At 40.2% G+C, this 20,484-nt stretch overlaps 1 protein-coding gene across 1 annotated transcript in view; it reads left to right on the forward strand.

Annotated features, from left to right (window-relative positions):
* Positions 1-818: 818 nt before the first annotated feature.
* gnai2b (guanine nucleotide binding protein (G protein), alpha inhibiting activity polypeptide 2b) overlaps positions 819-20,484 on the forward strand; it is a 30,325-nt gene continuing 10,659 nt past the window's right edge. Inside the window, exons 1-3 of the mRNA XM_076110959.1 lie at positions 819-1,111; positions 18,503-18,545; positions 20,241-20,382. Coding sequence (XP_075967074.1) covers positions 994-1,111; positions 18,503-18,545; positions 20,241-20,382 — 303 coding nt within the window. The 5' untranslated portion in view covers positions 819-993. The remainder of the gene's footprint in view (positions 1,112-18,502; positions 18,546-20,240; positions 20,383-20,484) is intronic.

Below are 20,484 nucleotides of genomic sequence, written 5' to 3' on the forward strand. Positions count from 1 at the left end.
GTTAGAATGGCCTGTTTTTCCTCGGTTTTCTTTTGTGAATCACTTTGAGCTGCATTTCTTATTATATAAATACATATTATTTATTATCATTTTCACTTTATGGCTTTCCAGAACATTTGGCCCAGTATCTGCCGCCAGAGAAAATGTCTATTTATGTCCACATGGCGGCGCTGTCAGCCAGCTTGATTGTGTGGAAGGCTATTTCATTAACATGTGACACAAAGACCTTTTAGCCATATTAACAGCTCGTCCTGCTTCCTCCAAGGCAAACCTACTCCTGCGCACTTCAGTCAGTCAGAGAGCAGCTCAGACCGATCTATACGTTGCGTTTCTTTCGTCCTCCATGTGAGACGCAGAGGAGTGAAGTTGGCACAGCGCCCACTGCAGTCCACACACCACACTGCTGAAATCACGCATCCCCCCCCCCCCCCCCCCCTCTACCGTGAGGCGCTCACCTGTTTTAATTGGACTATCGCGACAAGTTGCGCAATGGACGTCGATGCCACTGGCCGACCAATTCCAATCGTCAGAGGGACATCTGAGGAGGATAACTGAGGAGCACCGAAAAAGGACTGCAGTAGTCGCGCTACTGAGGGACGTGCTGCTCACCAGGCCGATGAGACAAGTGTTGCAGTCCGCAGCGGAGCAGCGAGCGCTAGGCGTCCTGTGAATGGTTGCGGGACGGAGGGCTGTGAGCGGTGCGGCACGGCCAAGTGGTGCTAAAAAGCCTGGTGTAATAAACCAAATAATTTGGCTGCAGATCTGCTTCATCTTTGATCTCTTGCTTGAACAGGGGAGCGGGGACATTGACTTCACGCGTGTGTTAAAAACAACTCTGGAATCGGCCGCTCCTCGAAGGCAGTGCTGGACGCAGGAGACTCGGGAGACGCAGGAGCTGCTCCGTTCTTGACATCGGCTGGTACGCGCTGAGGCCATCAGCATTGAAGCCTTTTTCTTCTCGCAATTGGTCGGTGCGCCCCTGCGTTTGGAGCCATGGGTTGTACAGTGAGCGCCGAGGATAAGGCTGCCGCGGAGAGGTCAAAGATGATCGACAAAAACCTCCGAGAGGACGGGGAGAAGGCAGCCCGAGAAGTGAAACTGCTTCTGTTAGGTAGGTCACAGCTGGTGGCTTGTTGCTGCCTATAATAAACAGCTCCACAGTTTTAGAGCACGATCCAGTAAGTCCAACTGAAGACCAACTGATTCAATATTAAAACACAATCTGATGATTAACCAAGCAGCTCAGTATTATGTTTTAGTGAAAACATTCTGAAAGGAAACAAATTAAATTGTACTTGCAAGTATACATTAAGTTTAGATTTGACCAAGTACCAAGTCCAACAGGGCCACAGAACTACCTCATAATTGCTCAGGGGCCTGTGCAAATCAGCCATTTCAATGCTCTTATCTTCGTGTAGTCCTATTGAAACTCCGCCTGTAATTGTGTTATTGATTAGCCAACACAAGTGTCCATATACTTGGAGATAAGTCGGATATCATCCTGTCAACATGCCTCAGAGCTTTGAGCTGGCATTTTGCCCAGGAAGCTTAATTCAGTATATCAAACCTGAGGATTGTGACTAAACATGAACAGGGTTGCACTTCAGCACCTCACTCTTAAATACACATCAGTCTGTTTTTTTTTTTCAACGAACATTCCCTGTTTGTTCCCTGACAACAGTGGGGGGGAAAAAAAGCATTTTTTTTTTTTTTTTATTAAATAGATTCTGGAGCTGGGAAAACACTCTCCCTGTCCCTTCTCCTGCATTTCACTCTTCTTTTTTTTGTACACATGCGTGCGTGCGTTTTTTTGCGTGCGTGCGCGCGCGGAGTGAGAGGGTTGAGGTGGGTGTGGTTGGAGTTGATGAGGTGTAGAGGAATGGGTCCAGATAGGTGTTGCATCATTGCTAGTTGTTTTGGCTGTTTTAATACTCGCTCATTGATTTTCAGCCTTCAACCAAAAAGAGAGAGAAAATCTTCATAAAAGCTGAGTTGGAATCAAGTTTACCTCGAGACAGAAAGCTCCCTGTGCAACATAAATGTCTTTCCGCCATATGTTCTCTTTCGGTGCAAACTTATTTATTAATTTGCTAAGGCATCTGTTAGTCAAACCTGTATTGTCCTGCCCCTTTTCACTCCACTGTAAACTGATGAATGTTTATACGCTGTATGATTTATCATGGCAGCCACTCTCAATCTGCTCTTCTTCACACACAAACACACACTTTTTTTAAAGGTGCAAAATACGGGATTCATATGCATTAATAGTGCAGCGAACAACTATTTGCACTGTTAAGATGAAGCGGACTGGAGTTTCTCCTTGCTTTGATGACATAGCCGGTCTGGCCACGTGTGCTTTTAGTGCATATTCGTGAATGTGAGCGTGCCCCACTGGCTAGCTCACAGCCGCTGCTCTGCACTGTTCTCATACAGCTGATAACATCTGTAACATGGAAGTGTAGGACCCACCCTTCGGTTTCCCCTCATGTAAACACCGTTAGATCTGTCAGCACTTTTGTCGTTGTTTGCGCTGTTTGCACAGTTGGCTGCGAGCCACCGGCTCAACAGAGAGTGGTATCAATCTTCCTATGCAACACTTGGCAAGAACGTGAATAAGAGTATTTCCCAAAAGTTTGAACAATTCCTTTAATGAACTGAAATAAAGCATCTCAATTAACATAGCCCTACTTTAACTGGGAGAAGTTATTTATTGAGACAGTGTCCAGTATTTAGAAAACATCTGTTGTCTGAAGATTTTCATACATAACACTAGACGATAACTTTTTAAATCCACACCAATATTCACCCCCCATCGTAATATTAAGTCATGAGACTAACAAAATCACTCAAGGCAGATAATATCTTACAGCACCCTCTGGCTCGTTCCAGGTGGCCATTTCCTGAAAGCAGTAAGAAGATGGAGGATGTTGCTGCTTGTTGACTTTTACTTTAAAGTGTAAACAGACAACATTTCAAATCCCCCCCCCCCCCCCCCCCCAGCATTTCTTCCTGTTTTAGTTGACGCACGTCTTTTGTGACGTAAACTGAGTCTTAATCTTCCTGCGAGATCTTATGGCGGTGGCAGAACACAACTGCATAGTGAAAGCAATGCTTAAAGGGAACCAATCCAAACAGATGGTGTCATTATTCTTTTGCCTTTACAATCTAATTAACATTTACTTCATAATAAGTAAAATGCTTGTCGATTGCCACTTATAGGTTGAGCTAAGGACACGGCTTATGTTGTGTATCTGTTTCTGTTTGACAAGATACCAACATGTTTTGGCAAAGAGAAGACGAGTCACTTGATGGTAGCCACTGAAGCACAAAAGCTGCTTTTAATGGCTTTACGGCATTCGGCCAAGTGGTTTTATTTTTTCATTATTTCTTGAGGGAACTAAAAAGCCGGTGCTATTTTTTTTTTTTTCTTGAAGAATGAGTAAGTTCTCTCTTTGCCAACGATTATGTTCAGGTCGCAAAGTGCAAAACAACCCGATTCCTTCCTAGGTGTCTGATTTGTGTTAATTAAAGCTCATGCTAAGTGTCAGCGAGGTCTAGGGACGTCAGGATCAAATTATGTGGAGAACAAAGTTTATGAACTCTCTAGACGTAAAGAGCTTTCACGTGGCCTCTAACTGGCTGGGATGATACTTTAAGCCTCATATCAGCACAGGGCTAAAAAGAAACCTTGACAGCTTCAGAGGAAACTCTTCTCTCGCCACTTTCAGTGTTGTAAGATTTCACCATGTTGTGCAATACTCGGAAGCTCTCTGAGCAACCGACTGACTCGACGTCTTTTATCGGACCTGGCAGCAGGAACAAAAACTCATGATGATAAATCTATGATGCGGCATCTCAGGAAGTGAGGCTCATCAGCACTTGACTTCAGTACACACGTACATACATCTGCGTTTTTGCATTCGGGGCCCGTGGGGCACGGCCTCATCAGAGGGCGCTGTTTACAGAAGAAAGTTATAGTCTTTTCTCTATTTCCGACACAATAACGGCAAAGCCAACTTTGTCTACTTTATAATATTTTTGCAATATTTCATCATATTCTGAATAGAATCTCTTCTCTTGAAACGTATTGCTTCGTAGAGAGTACATTTGTCTTTGTGCCTGGTGCTTCTTGCCAGTTTCTGCTTGGTGGGGCACGGCAGAACTGGAACTGGCCCGACTGCACTAACTCACTCCCAGTTCTGGACGGACAAACCATATGTGTGTGTGTGTGTGTATACCCGCGTTCAACGTGAACTTTCAGATCGTGGGGCCTGATGGCCAGGGCCCCTATAAGCATCCCATTAGTTTATTTTAATGGTGCAAGGGTGTACACATGTTGCTAGCTAGCTAAAGAGGGACTGATATTGTACTTATGTTAACTTTACAACAGTGGCGATGACTTGTGTAGATTATTTAACAGTATGATTGAGCACTTTACCCCTGGTAAATGGTTTTTAAATATCACTATTTCCCAGTTGTGATATTTTTAATAACTGTATATATTATGACGTAGATTTTGTAAACATTCCATTTAAGGATTTTGGTTTTGGCACACATGAATTCAGAGGTTCCTCAACTATAAGAACAAACCGATAGCCCAGTATCATGAAAACAGCTATCAGGCTTTCTACAGTAATGGTTTATAATAAAGAATTCTATGTAAATTGCAGTATTATTAATATTGTATAAATATTGTATTTGCATTTTCTCTCCTTCACTGCCTTTTTATGCGCTACTTTTTTGCTAGAACTTTTTGCTAGAACAGCTGTAATCAAAACTATAATGCATGGGTAGTATGTAATCTGAATGTACTATACAATATGTTTTTTAGAAAAGGTACCGAATGGTTTTTCAGTATTTTTTTCCAGCCCTGTAGACTAACTGCCATCTTGCCATCTCTAGCCTTAGAGGGGAAACTCAGGAAGCACTCGCTGCTGCTGTCGGTAAAGCTTCAAAATCTTTTCTCCTCTGATTTGTGGTGGCTGGAGAGTAAGAAAACACTGTTTACAGAGCAATTGGTGAGTAAATCAAACCGAAATTAAACCCCTGAACCTTTTTAGTTGTTAAAGGAAGTTGTATTGCATTTGGGATCAATAACAGCCAATTAAGGTGCATCCCTTATCGCAAGCAAATCTATGCCAGCTGTCATACAGTAATCAGAAAGTATTGACTTAGCTGTTCTAACTTGCATATTTCCAGGTCCTGGTTGTGCTAACACCGTTATGAATGCAAAGCAATGCAGCCAAAGGGGAAGTACACTCACTCATTTTGCAGTTAAGTCTGATATGGTTACCATTGACCTTTTAGAGGAATATGATCAAATGTAGCTAAAAAATATGATCGCTTCTTATAATTAACAATGAAATGACCAATGACTTGATTTAGAAAATTGTGTTGCTTACTATCATAAATAATTGTAATTTAAGCACATGAGGCTATTATCTGCCACATTAATCATATCTAATTACTATCATGTTATCAGAGGGAAATTTGACTTTTAAAAGTTATCTTAAGGGGTAGTTTCAGTTTCCCTGTCACACATTTTCACCCAGAGATTTGAAGTGAGGATACACTCGCATCATTTTTTTCCAACTTCCTTCCTTACTCTCTTAAATGAGTCCTCCACTGCAGCTTATCTCTAATTCCCACCCCAGGCAGACGGTAATAATAGTGCTTCTCAGACATGACTCACTTCTCCTGACGGAGAGGAGGGCTCAGGGTGAAACTTCACAGCTACCCACCAAACTGAAAGAATATACTTATGCACAATTTGTCATGTCTCCGCTGAATACCACTAATTCTTCAATAAATGCGCAGGTATTGTTGTGCTGAACAAGCAAAACATGGACCATCACTGCAGTCTCACTTAGGATGCAATTTCTACATTGGGTTTGTAAACAGGAAGTAAAATTTTACTATAGAGTCAATGAGTAATGCTGTGGGTTTTAACGTAAGCCCTGTTTATTATAAGCCTATATTAGTTTACATTTTGGCAAATTGGCGCCATTAAAAGTATGTTGAATTAGCTAGTAGCAGTTCCTGTTTACATTGTTGTACAGATGGATGTTTGAGTTCTGGAATTATAAGGCGAAGCCTCTCAAGTGCCTCCATGAGCTGCAAGTCTCCAACTGCTGATAGTTTTGGTAAGTGGGCCAATTATCCAAACCACAATTACCATATTCCTGTTGTTGTTTTTAGAACGCTAGCATGCACCGGTCACTTTCACTTCTTCCCTCATCTTTGCCCAATTTTGATACATACTGATAAAGAAGGTCTCTTTTCATTGACTCATTTTGAAATCTTTCTCTTGGTAGTTTGTCCTCATAGTGATGGATTGGTGTACAGAAGATTGGATTGTGTGTATGAAAGAGAGTGAATAAAGCCCTCAGGCCTTTTATGTGATTTTTAAGTAATTTACAGCAAGTCTGCAATTTCTGTTGCTGCAGTACAGGAAATGTATCCGTTGACATTGTGATACCTGCAGTTGTTATCCAGCAGTTATTTGCTGCCTTTGAAGTTGTAATGGAAGTTTTAGATGAGAGCTATGTTTAATTGACTTTTTATTTATTTATCACAGCTCACAAATACAGCTTGTATGCAAATTATAAGTCAATTTTCAATCCTGTTCGGTGCAGATGGCAAACTTGATCCTTCCCAATCTTTCATGTTTCAAACACATTTCCACTATAAGCCCCCCCACCACATTTATAATTTAGGAGGCTTCTTTTATCTCTTTCCCTTCTTGTCTTGTCATATGTCAGCCAATCATAAGCTAGGTGAATAGTGCAAGAGTGCCTCAGCAAGCAGCAAAGTCGTGTTGGTACCAAAAAGTTACCAATGTCAACATCATTCCTCACATATTAGTTACACTTGACACTGAAGACATTGACGTAGGGGGTACTGGATGTAAGACAAGAAAAAGACATTCTGTCGGCTCAGATGTTGAAATCAACAATATCCAACATTCAGGAAGTTAATATTAAAACTTAAGCTGGCAAGGTCGTGATGTGTGTGCCAACAGAAAACAAGGGAACATAATCTGGCTACATTCACACAGCGATAAACACCACTGAAGTGGAAATGATCTCATGATCAGATAAAGCCTAAAGCTATGCGACTAATGATTGAGTTCTTCAACTATTAATCTAATCTATTGATTGTTAAGTCTATAAACAGTAAAAACAAAGTCTAAGGTGACGTCTTCAAATTGTCTGACTGGCCAACAGTCAAGCAAGCAGCAAATTCTTACATTTGAGAAGCTGGAACCAGAGAATATTAGACTTATTTGTTTGATAATTTAATAATTGTTTAGATGATTAATTGTTGTTTAATTATTTCCCACCAACTGTCTAATCAATTAATGGAGTAATCATTTCAGCAAGTTTGACATTATCAAAGTTAAATAATGAATACACTTGAATACAATTTTACACTGTTCACTAACTGAACACTTTATTACTTCTGCACTGTAAATAGGGCTTTTATACTTTACCAACTCTGGATCCTGGACTGTAAACAAGCTTTTTTCCACTCTGCAGATGATTTTCACTGTGAAAATAGGTGCGAGTAAGTAATTGCAGTAGGAAAAGATGTCGGGAACACTTTAAAGGGCAGTGAGCACATTAACTGTCAGTGTGATCGGATTTGATTGATGTACCTCTCCACAAACATCCCTGTAGTCATTGTTACCTGAATTTGTTCAGTGGTACAATCAAAACCTCCTGAAAAGGAGAACAAAAATGATCTATATAGAAGCAAGCAAAGGTAAGATAAAAGTCTCAATAGGGCAAAGTAGCTCCTGAGTCTGCGCTGTAGCTCGTACATTAATCTCCAGGATGACGACACTAATATGAGACACAAGCCAACAGAGGATGTGCTTTATGTAAAGGCAGGAATCGCAAGACCAGGAGGAGCGCTGTGTGGTCAATGGGATTTAGTTGGTGTCATCTGGAAAAACATGGACAGCGCCTGCATCGCAGAGGCACTGTGATGTTGTTTGTAGGTTAAAGACACTACACATAATCTGTTCACACGACACATCTTATGCTGTCGAGGCCTGATGTCTCTGCCACGCAGCGAAATCCTATAAAATCTGTATTTCCTAAAGTTTTTTTTTAACTGTGTGTTTGCACTGGAAAAAGTCCTCGGGACAGGAAAAGTGACATCATGAGTGTATTGAGCACGTTGAATTTTGGAGCCACAAAGATGAACCGGTCTTCATTCCGCTCTGCCTGGTTGCCATGGTTACATTCCTACTGAATGACACCTTTGCCTTAATGGATTTTTCGTTCTTCATTTTGCAAAAACTGCAGGCGCTAAAATGGTTTCAGTGGATATATTTGAATGTAGAACTAGTCAATACTTACTGCTTGTTGAGATATTTCAGAGCCATGTTTTATATAAACAAGTTGACACAAGAGGTAACGGATGGAGATGTTTTGCCAAGAAAGGGTTGGCTTTTGTCGAAACAGCTTAAAATAATGGTTTCAGTAGTAGTAGTAGTGTGTTATGCTTTCCTGTCATACTCTGAAAAGAAAAGCCAACCGTGTTCCACGTGATTATAATTTGAGTCTTACTGCTGACGGAACACTAATCCCTCAGCTTTAATACATCTGATTAGCTGGTAAACCAATAACTCTATTTTAACTTTATGACGATAAGAATCTGTAAGCACCACCTGATTGTGGCCTGAATATTACTTGCCAACACAGTGCATCATTATTTAAAATTTCTTTTTTTTTTTATCTAGTCTTCACAGATTTGAGGTTGTTTGAACTATTCTTTTTCAGTTATCAAGGCCAAAATTACGAAAAAGTTATCTAAAGTTGTCCAAAAATAGTCTCGTGACAAAATCCTGAACGATTATTTGTATCTAACAATTAATGTCATAAATGTGTCTGTTTATGTTCTATACACAAAGACAACAGTCCCACATTTAGTATAAGATGCTGGTGAATGATTTTGTGTTGTGCTTGGACTAACATAACAGTATCTTAATTGATTATATGCAGGAACCACACACACCATATATCGTTAACTGGCAATTTTCTGTTGCTGTTTGTTTGAATGTCAAATAAATTTACGGAAACCCTCGTGATTCGTCTCTACTTTCCTTGTCAAATTTAAAGCTGCAATTATTTATATTAACAATGGATCAAATGACTGTGGGTTACATGAACCATGTAGCAGTTTCCCACTACACAAAGCTTTATAGCGTCTTTCATTCTTTTGGTTTTAATGCCAGATATTTCCCCCCAAGTGTTGGTTGAGACCAAAACAGAGCTAAAATGAGAGTGAATATTGGACTAAGATTCATCGGGTGACTCAAAGGAATGCTAATGTTGCTTGTGTCTGCTTGTTGTTAACCATGACAACTTTGAGGTGATAATAAGTACAGCTGTCACAAATGTGGTGCCCCCAAGTGACCAAAAATATAAAAACAAATACATTTTAGTGTAACTTTAGTTACCTTCTGACTCTTACCCTCTCTTAACAATGGTGAATCTGAAGTTGTTGTTTTTGGCATTAAAGAACAAAAGTCATAAAGATGTGTCTGTAAATTTTTGATTGCAACTTAAAGGTTATCTATGCGATAGCATTAATGTAACAGCAAACAACCGTTTACAATGTAAAGATATAGCAGAGTAGTGTCTACCTGAGCAGAGAATGAAGTCACTGTATGAGTTGTAAATGAGAAACGCACAGTATTCAAGCTTGCTTTTAATGACATTTCTGTTTCACAGATCATGGTGAGAGATAGAGTGACATTGGAGTTTATGCGCGTTAGTAATGGCCAACTTACATCTGATCCAAATATATTCATAATGATAAAAAATATATAAATTCTGCAGCTTGGTATTGTGCTCTCACATGTCTGAAAACATCAGTATTGCCATTTCAAGCAGGATTCAGAAAGATGTGTGCGTTTTATGACAGTGGTAGTGGAATTGTGTAACAAATGCCCTCGTTTTTTAATTGCTCTTGTGGGAGACCTAATTTGGTTGGATCCAGCCTGAATTACTGTGCCAGTAATGTGTCAGTAATTCATAATTGTCCAGTGCAGGAGCTATGAAAGATATGACTGTCATTTAAAAGACATTAGACCTCTAGATTATGATCTACATTTGGCGTGAGACAGAAATGTAGGTTCTAGAAATAGATAATATTTTAACAGCAAAGTTGTTGTTTACTCATTTGTTCTGTGTTTCTATCTGTCGTCTGTCTGTTTACCTATAGATTCAGCTTAGTAGTTGAGCTTAAAATCCTTATACAGCAAATACAACACTTGTATTTCTTTTTGCTGTTAATTATGCCAAAGAGCGATTCTTTATGGTCTTGTTTGTACGCTGTGTGTTAACTCACCCTAACCCTCCGGGAGACAGACTTTCCGTTTGCGGATAACACCAATATAATAGTAACACAAATTCAGCCAGAACAAACCCTATAGAGCCAGGGGTCTGATCCTGGAGGTCTGCCCCAACTCCAGCATTTAAGTGCTAGGACTGGCCAGGATTTGTTCAGCTCCTATGCCCCGAGCAACGGGCTATCCTCACCGAACTAGTCGAGGTCAATACCTAACCTTAACCATCCATCTCTGCTTCAACCAACAATGCAGGACTGGTCTTGCCAAAAAAATGCAGTGGACAGTACGCCTCTACTCTCGACTGACTTTTATCTGCTTTGTCTATGATCTAAGTAGGCATATCAATATCTTTGTGTAACCTGTTCTAACTGGCTTTCATACCACCTTAAATATCTGGAATTTTCATCTTAAAACTATTGAACAGTGGCCAAGGCCAACTTCTTTCTTTTCAAATACAAGTTTTATGGTTTCCACATATCAAGTGTTATCGGTGATCAATATGCATTCACTTGGTTAGTGTAATTAATAAGGACTCAAGGCTGTGTAAATATTGATTTAGTTCTAAATTATCCAGGTGATTGGTATGTATTCTTTGTGATAGCTGATACTTCAAACCAACCCATCACATACTGCAAAGTGGAATCTGCTCTGCTGGGATTTTTTTTCTCTAAAGAATTGTGAGATGAAAAAGTTGTCGACCTCAGTTTGAAGTAATGTTGTTTGAACTTTAATTAGAATGACTGAGGGAAACTCTTCAGCACCCATGACGGTGTCAACGCTGTTTTTACTGTGTCCGCAGTATGGTTTGTAACAGGCTGTTAATGGAGCGTCAAATGGGTACCATGAATTATCCTGCAACCAGTTTGTGTATAAAACATAAAAAAGTTTGCATTTGCAAGTACTGCTTTGTGCTTTGTTCAAGTTTCAGTTTTAAACATAGAAAATGCAATACATAACATCTGTCAGTTTTTTACAAGTATTAATTTAAGTAATAATTATGACCTAGAAGGTTGTATTGGAAAGGTATGAAGCAGTCAAGAGCCGGTTACACCAACCCACTGCTTATATGCATTAACGCAGGATGGATGGATAGGGCTGAAGGATGCACTGAGATCTAAAAGGATTAAAATAATAAAAAACTACTGTAATTGGTAGCTGCAGAAGTAATAATGATTATGGCATATAAAAAGCTGTTTGCTTACAATCTGTTAAACTACGACACATAATGTTCTGCTTGATGTACTCCTTTTTTTTTTTTTTTTTTTAAAGAACACTGCAGTGACTTTAAGATGCTCTTTAGCAATGTTGAATGTAGGATTGCGTGGTATATGTTGAGCATCGAGGGCACAAATGTGTTGACGCTGCTTGTGAGCACACGTAAAACAGGATTAAATACTGTTAAAATTGGCTGTACAGCAAGCACCCTATTCTGCAAAGCAGTGAAGCTCCACTGCTCCCTGTGAGGCTGATGACCTACTTTTCCACTCAAGGCGAAAACACACTGTACTGAATCCAGCCATGTAAAATTCCATCATTTTCCACCGTGCATGTGAAAAGGGTCGTGTGGTTGGTTTGGAGGAGGGAGCTGGCTGCCTGGCTGACAGAAACACCTGTGCTACTGGTGCTAGTTCGTTGACAGTTACCCACTAGAACCGGCATGTAGTGATACAGTAAACTAATCTAAGTCTTTGTTCCCCCTGGCAGCCTGATTCTGCTGGCTAATAAAAGAACGGTAGAGAAAGGCTTGATTTCAAAAAGAATGAAAAAGAGGAATATTGTTAATATCCTGCTGACAGAAGGCTATGGACTAGAACCAAGTGTTCCACTTCTAAATGAGTGTCTTGCTCTCTCACACACATCAAACCATAACTTGTACTTACAAAGACAAACACAGAGGCTGAGCCTGATCAACCAAGTAAATGATGTACTAGTCTAAAAGTGTATGTATGTAAATCAACTTTTATTGACACATGTACAGAGCACAGCACACAGTGATAATAAGCCTCTTCATTTAACCCATCCTAGTATTAGGAGCAGTTGGCAGCTATACAATGCTCGGAGAGCAGTTTTTTTGTGGGGTCTGGTGTTTTGCTCGAGGGCACCTCGGCAGTGCCCAGGATATGAACTGGCACCACTCCAGCAACTAGTCTGAGCTCCGTAGTCGGTCTGTGAGGGGACTCAACTTGGCGACTTTCCGGCTTCCAAGCCTACCAAATTTTCTCTGTGTGTTGTAATCGGACATTCCCTGTTCTTTCTACGGGCCGGCCGGGCATGCTTTGTTGTGCACGTGACCGTGCCCCACTGGCTAGCTCATAGCCACCACTCTGCTGTGCGCTCATACGGTGGTTACAGCTGATAACGCTGTCCTGACCAATGGTGTCGCTACGGAAGCGTAGCACCCACTTAGGTAAACACTGTTAGCTCTGTCCGCACTTATGCCGTAGTTCGCACTGTTAGCTGCGGGTTGCCAGTTTAGCAGTTGCAATGTTAGCCATTGAAAGGCAATAGATATGCTCCCAATCCAGTGAATAGCACCTTTTAAATTGTAGTCTATAAACCTGAAATAATGAAATAAGACGGTAAAACACCCTGCAGAACTGAAATGAACTTAGAAGTTTTTTTTTGACTATTTCTATTTTTGATATTTCTCTGTGGGTTCATCACTAAGAGTGACACCTTTCACATTAAACTTAGACATTTGATCAATTTGATATATTGATTAATGATCAAGGTACTGTACATTCTGCTCAACTATGCCAGACAGAGGACTTTGTGAAGAACAAGATATAGATTTGGGGACAGAACACTTGGATGTAGGAGGTAAATTCATCTGGAGTCAGTGTACACACACGCATATATATTATTTGGTCCCCTTTTTTGTTTGAGCTGAGGGTTTATTGGTTGTGTTGATCATTTCTACGCATCATGACTGATATCGATCACCTTTTTCATAAAATGTACATACTAAGGGTAGGCTAATGATCGGTTACATTTGGGGTTTAGTTTCAAATAAGTAAAAAATCCAACAAATTTCTTGAGCACTAATCTTGGCAGTTATTTTGCAGTGTTGTCACTACGTTTTTACACTCAATACTAGATTCTGTTTTGATTAAATGCAATTAAATACCCCTCATACAGAAGCAAGAATATTTTTCTACTACAACAGATCTCTATACATACACTGAATATACTGTATGCCCAGACACACTTGATTATGGGTCAGGAGGAAAACGTTACTTACAAATGTATTCACTCACGTCAGCTTGTGTCAGTCAGCTCCCTCAGTACACATTGCGACGGGGCTTTAAATAGCAACAGCATCATTGTTGTGTAGTCTGCTCAATGTCATCAACGCCCAGAGGAGGTTAACCTTTTTAAATGGCTGTAAAAGCTAGTTGGATGTGAACAGTCGTGACACCAACGGAGAGCGACGGAGGAATTGTGTCACAGCCAGACCAATGAGTCATCCTCTCATGGCAATCACTGAGAAAATAGATGGCCTATGATGCTGGCATATGCTGAGATGTGTTCCATGTCTCCACAGAAGAAAGGCCACCGCAGTGGGCTGTGAAACACAGTGTTTGTGATTATAGGCATCCCAAGGGTGATGTGATATTGTTTTGAAATGGATTCATGACGCTGCCTGTGTTGAGATGTTTCTCTACTTCAGCAAGTTTTTTTTTCAAATGGTTGAGATTATTTCTTTTTACCCATGCCAGCAGCATGGCTAGATGCCAATGTTGGTCAGTTGGTCACTTTGGCTCTGACTGAAATGTCTCAACAACTGTTCCATAGATTGCCATGACATTCATGGTCCCCAGAAGATGAAGAATTTGGAAACACCACTGGCATTTCAAAATTGAATCTTTTCCAGCGAAATATCTCAGTATTTATTAAATGGATTGGCACACAACTTTGCACAGACAATCATAGTTCTAAGACAATGTGTCCTACAGACATTGATGATTCCCTGACTCTTCCTCTAGCGCCACCATGAGATTGATGTTTTTGATTTTGAATGAAATATTTCAATATCTATAGGATGAACTGGCATTTAATTTTGTACCCACATTTATGTCCCAATCAGGAATAATTGTGATAACTTTGTTGACCTAGCACCTTAGCGTTTTACCACTCTAAACTAAGGTGGTGAACACCTGCCTAACAGCATGTTAGCATTGTCATTGTGTGCCTGTTAGCATGCTGCTGCTAGCATGACTCTTAGTTGTGTTTTATTCCTTCAGATTCAGAATGATGCTGCCTGCAAACAGGTTTCATTTCACCGATTGAGCAGAGTGTGTTTTGCCTGCAGCCGGAGCAGGACATAGAAAATGAATGGGAAGAATGGATCCTGTGGACACGTACCACAAGAGATTAATTTTAGGATCACAAGCCTGAAAATTACTAACATCGTAAAATTAACAGCCTGCAAAAAGCGATGCATCAATTTAATTTTTAATGCCATAATAGGAAAAGCTTCTTGGGAAGTAAATATATTAACTGGGTCATGTAGTGGCAACGCTTTTGAGAGCAGTCTGCTATGGGATGGGGAGATTCAAAGTTCTCTATAAAACAGTCTGTCATCCCGTGACTTGCTGCTATTAGCATTTGCTTGCAGTAAAGCAAACCAATCTGTTGGCAGTTAAGTGACGCAGAAGGCAAGAACAAAACAAGTGATTGCCTGCTGCTGTTCACTGAATGCTGTTCAGCTTGAACTTCAATGTTACTCATGCAATCTCACTTTTCATTTTGCTCACAGTTGCTGAACTTGCTGCTGAACTCTATTTATGTAAAAACCGACAGATAACCTGTTATGACTATTTATTAATTTACCTGGCACTCGTGTTAGTCCTCATCCCACCACTTTTTCTCTTACCAGTGCCTTTTATGCTCAACAATCCGCTCACAGCCTCACCGTTTCTCTGCATCGTCATCCTCCCACGACGTATCTGGCTCATTTGTCACTCTTGCCTACCTTTACTGTCAATGCTTGCTTTGACAGTAACTTTGTCTTTAACTGCCTTTTAATTACAGTGTTTTCTCTTCTCAAGCTTTGCTCGTAATTTTCCTGCATCTCATTCTAATTAAAAATGTTATTAATACTTTTCAGCGTTTGCTAGATGCTGGTTTGTTTCAGTATCTCCACACCAGGGTTAAGGTGCTACCGTGTCAGCTTTTCCGAAGGGGATCTGTGCCCTGCGAGCTACACTCGATTATCACTTATTGACATATTGATTATTTTTTACAATTAATTACTTGACAATGAGATGTCAGAATTGATCAAAAAATGTCCAACACAGTTCCCCTGAACACAAGGTGTCCTTTTCAAATTGCAAATAGTCTGAAACCCCAAATATTTTTGATTTTCAATGAAGCTGCAATTCCTCACATTGTTTTGCCTGATAAATACATTAATACTTATTACTGGATTATCAAAACTGTGGCTGTAAATTTTCTGTCAACTTAGTTATCAAATTGTTTCAGCACTACAACAGAGAAAACACCAACCCGATTCACTGCCCAACGTTTACAGCTGAGATGTAGATTGGCATGCGTGGACTAGTTGACAGGTGATCGACCTTATCTGCCGTGAGATTCTGTGTGGATGTTTATGTGTTTGCCAAGTTTTTGGATATCGTATCGGTCCATGAATGAAGGCTTTGTGTCATCACCAGTGGGTAACTGCGACCGTGGCCAAGTTGTCATTGATTTGAGTGGGCATGCGAGAGTACTGGATGCGTTTTTCATGTTGATCCTTAAATCATGTTGTTATCAATGCTGTGTTCTGGCACTTACTGAGAACCAATTCAGGAGCTAGTATGAATAGTTGGGATTGAAGAAGCAGAAAGAGGGCGTCTTCTTCTCCTTGCCAGAAAGTGATTCTGGGTCTGCCGCAACGACACTAAAAAGAAAGCGCTTGCCCCCCCTGCCAGCGCAGCACACAGAGGGGTCTTTGTAATACCAATCAGTCCTCATTGCAGCTCCAACACAGTGGAGGTACAGGGCTTCCTGTACGGTGGATACATCTATTCACTTAGAATATTCTGCAGACTTATTCATAATAACTGATCTGAATGTTTTTAGCACTATCGTTGGATGCTCTCTGCTGAGTAGCTGTTCACTGATTCAATTCAATTCAATTAGTTTGTTCAACCCAAAATCACAATTTTCCTCCACTAGTGTCCAAGTCCGGCAGAAGCCTCCAGTTCTGAAAAGTGAAGCCTTAAAGCCTTCAATATGCATCATCTCTACTGGAGATCAGGGGGAACCTCCTCTGGTAGCAACAATACGTCTGATTGTATGGAAGTCTATGAGAAAATTACCCATGCACAAATTATGAACATGAGTTTATGGTCTCAATCACTAGTTTCAAGTCTTTTTCAATACAGCTTGATGTTTAAATTATGGTCTAATTTAGACTAAAATAGACCATAGAGCAGGGTATGCTTTAGGGAGAGGCTGCCTTGTGATTGACAGGTCGCTACCGCTACCAGAGCTGTATACGGCGTCTCTACGTCATTCCTTGGCCATCCAAATATGGTCACTTCTGTTCACTGGTGGCAAAAAACCCAAGATGGCCATGGCCAAAATGCCGAACTCGAGGCAATCGGTCCACAAACCAATGGTCAACGTCACGACGACTACGTCTACTTCTTATATACAGTCTATGGTCCAAGTACAGTATCATGGACCAAAACGTATGTTGGTTAGGCTCTACTACTTTTTGTTTTTCACTGTAACACAGACAAAGGATTCATATTGTTTGTTTTTATAATGATTTATGACCAATACCGCCCTGGCACTGTTTACTGCCCTCTGGTTGCTGTGACAAAATAACCCGATACTGTGAAATCAAAAGGTTGTTCAAAAGTTCTCCCCACAAGCAGAACAACAACACTGCCCGTTTCTCCTAACACACCCTGAGCATGAAGAAAGAGGGTGCACTCTTCTTTTTCACTGCTGCTCACAAATGTTCACCTGCCTTTGGGCTTGAAATATTAATGGATGACTTTTATTCTGGAGTCAGTAAATTGACCTTCACGCATGTGTGTGTCTGCAGAGAGACTAATATTCCACTTTACACCACCCACCTTTTATTCTGGAACAGGATATTTTTTGAAGAAGTGCTTATAAATCTGATGCTGTGTTTTTGCTAAATTGTTGTATCTTTATAAAAGTCAACTTTGATAATCCAAATGAAAGTAAATGGCAGTCTAAAAGAAGAGGCTTGCCCTGTGATAAAACATTGCGGTCCTAGAATTGGGCTGGTGAATGAATAGAAGCCTAGTTTCATCATTTAATCTTGATTTGCTTTAAGATTGAAAAGTTTCTACCTCAGGATTCACTCGGGTATGTTGGGACAAGAAAAGGATCAAAGAGATGAACATGAAACAATTTACCAGAAAAAATATATGTAACCATATATTATTCTGCTATTTGTGTGCAGTTAAATCTTGTTCTGTGTGTGTCGGGTTGTTGTGTACTTTTTGTCATAGAGTCAAATCCCCTGATATTTAACTACCAGCTACCTCTCAGCAAATCATGAGTGGTGGCTCATACGACAGCAAATGCAAGACATTGCTTTTACACCCCTCCCTTTCCTCTGCATGAATTTGATAAATGTTGACAGCAGTGCTGGTCCCACTTGCTCTGTCAGCTCCGGACTGGGCTAATGTTTGTTGGCAGGCTGGGTCAGGTGGCGTCAAGGGACAGTAAATGGTGGCATGGTCTTAAAAGCAGAAGAAACGTGCCAAAAAGTTAGGCTTATTTATTTCAACAAGATAACAACTGTTTATTTGGTATAGGTTTATTTGCTAAGAAACAAAAAACTCTTATCAAATGCTGGAAATCTTTCATTTTAATGTATCATTAATTCTTTATTTTCAGTCCACAGAACTAGGACTTGTCTTGCGTGTGTCATCCATTCATACTAGTGATTTCAGTCCATTAACTGTAAATACTTTCCATAATTTCCCACCATTTTCATCATATATTCCTGGATTTTTATAAACTGGATGATCATTTCAGGTTTCTGAAGCCAAAGTTCAACCCTATTCCACCCACAAAGACGCACAGAAAGACAACAGCAACCGGCACTTGACGTTCCTTTGTAACTCTAATCTTTTAATGCTCCAACAGGTGCTGGGGAATCTGGGAAGAGCACCATTGTAAAGCAGATGAAGTAAGTTACAAAAACAATCTTTATCTTACTTTATATTTAGGCCTTCTGTTAAACCCAGAAATGGATTATGTACCTTTTATAAACGAGTGTTTCCATTGTGAAACCTGGCTACGGTGATGGTGACACATGCCACAGACTCGCCTTATGGTCTCTTGATGAGTAATAATATATATTAGAAATAAGCTAAAGGTAGAATAATCATTGTGAATCATGTTAAATCGTGACAAGCCAGCTACTCAGCAGAGCTGCAAACAAGAACATACGCTTCCACCTGATGAGATTCTGCTCAATGTAAAAGTTGCAGTACCTCACTAATCTTATCTTCTGCGTTTGGCTTAGAGACTCGGGCACTGACCATATTAAATCAGAAATTATAGCTCAATAATTTGCAATAACCACAAAGCCATTGTTGGATACAATAAATAAGACTTTCTCCTTTGTGGTTTCTAGGGGGAGAGCATTGCCTCTACTGTTTGTTTCTGTCTTTTACTTCTCATAGCACAAGAGTAGTATGAAGAGTTTGTGAATACAGAGGATGTTGTAATGTCTGTGCACCAATCAGAACACACACACACACATATATGTATATGCACATGCACCCACAGGACCCTAAATTGCTTAATTATTCACATTCCTCTGGGCTAGCCAGCCATTGAATCCATTTTTTATGAGCTTGGAGCAGGAGCAGTCTGTCGCTTTTTGAAGCCAGGTTATTAACACGTACAGGCATACAGAGAAATCAGCCCGCAAGACAGAAACACTGGCCCATTATGTAACATTACACAGTGATGTATCCCGTGTCAACATGACGTTACATGAGAGAAAGTTAGGAAAACGCAACCATTTTCATAAAACGGCTTAAAAATGACTACTGTTCCTTATCATACGCATCAACACACTGTTAAAAGCAGTCGGGAGTTTTACTTTAGAATTAATGTGAGGTCATCTCAGTAAGCTCTCTCTGCACTTCCCTCTGCAGCCTGATGAAGTCTGGATGATTGCATCTCATGATGGGTTGCACAGACACTTAGTTCCCTATCTCTCAGGTTCTGAACAATAACATTACAAGAGGTAATCTCAGGATACTGCATCAGCTGGATACTGCAGAGTTTCACTGTGTGTGAACCGCACTGCTACGCATCATCCTGCACAGCATGCTGACATGATAATTGAGGTGCAGACTGTACAGTATATGCTTCCTGGTAGACGAGGTAGCAATTGTATGCAGACAAAAAAAGCCACTTGTCAGCGTCAAATTCTGGACACCCCAATGTTATTACTCTTCATGTGTTACTTGATTTATAACAGTAGACATTTTTTATGTTCAACTTGATGATTGATGGTTTTTAGGAATGTTGCTGAAATTTACTCACTGATAATCAGTTAAACTGCTGTGAAACTTTAATTTCAATGTGGCAAAAACGGCTACCCACTTGTCAGCAAACTATTTTGCATTTAAAACTGATACAATCAATGATTTTACTTTAGCAATGGATCAAATGACGACATGTCTGTGAATAGGGCTGCTCGTAGTGATGAACCCACAGATGATTGTTACACTGCTACCACACGGTATCTCTCAGCATTACTGTTTGTTTTAGTGTGTTTACAATCAGACAAAGGACAGACTTGAATAAACACATCCTTCAATATACACTTTAATAGATGTTGCATATTTTTTTCTTTCATTCTCAGGATCATCCATGAAGATGGCTACTCAGAAGATGAGTGCAAGCAGTACCGAGCAGTAGTTTATAGTAATACCATCCAGTCCATTATGGCCATTGTTAAAGCCATGACCAGTCTCAAGATAGACTACAGCAGCCCTGGCAGATTGGTAAGACACACAAGCATACAGATACTCAAAAGATTGTATTTGTATGACATGAAATTTCCGCATATCTACTAGATTTATTAATAATGTATTATTATTCTTTAT

The sequence above is a fragment of the Anarhichas minor genome, unplaced genomic scaffold (genome assembly GCF_050575085.1).
Source record: "Anarhichas minor isolate MPS153535 unplaced genomic scaffold, ASM5057508v1 ptg000043l, whole genome shotgun sequence".
NCBI lineage: Eukaryota > Metazoa > Chordata > Actinopteri > Perciformes > Anarhichadidae > Anarhichas > Anarhichas minor.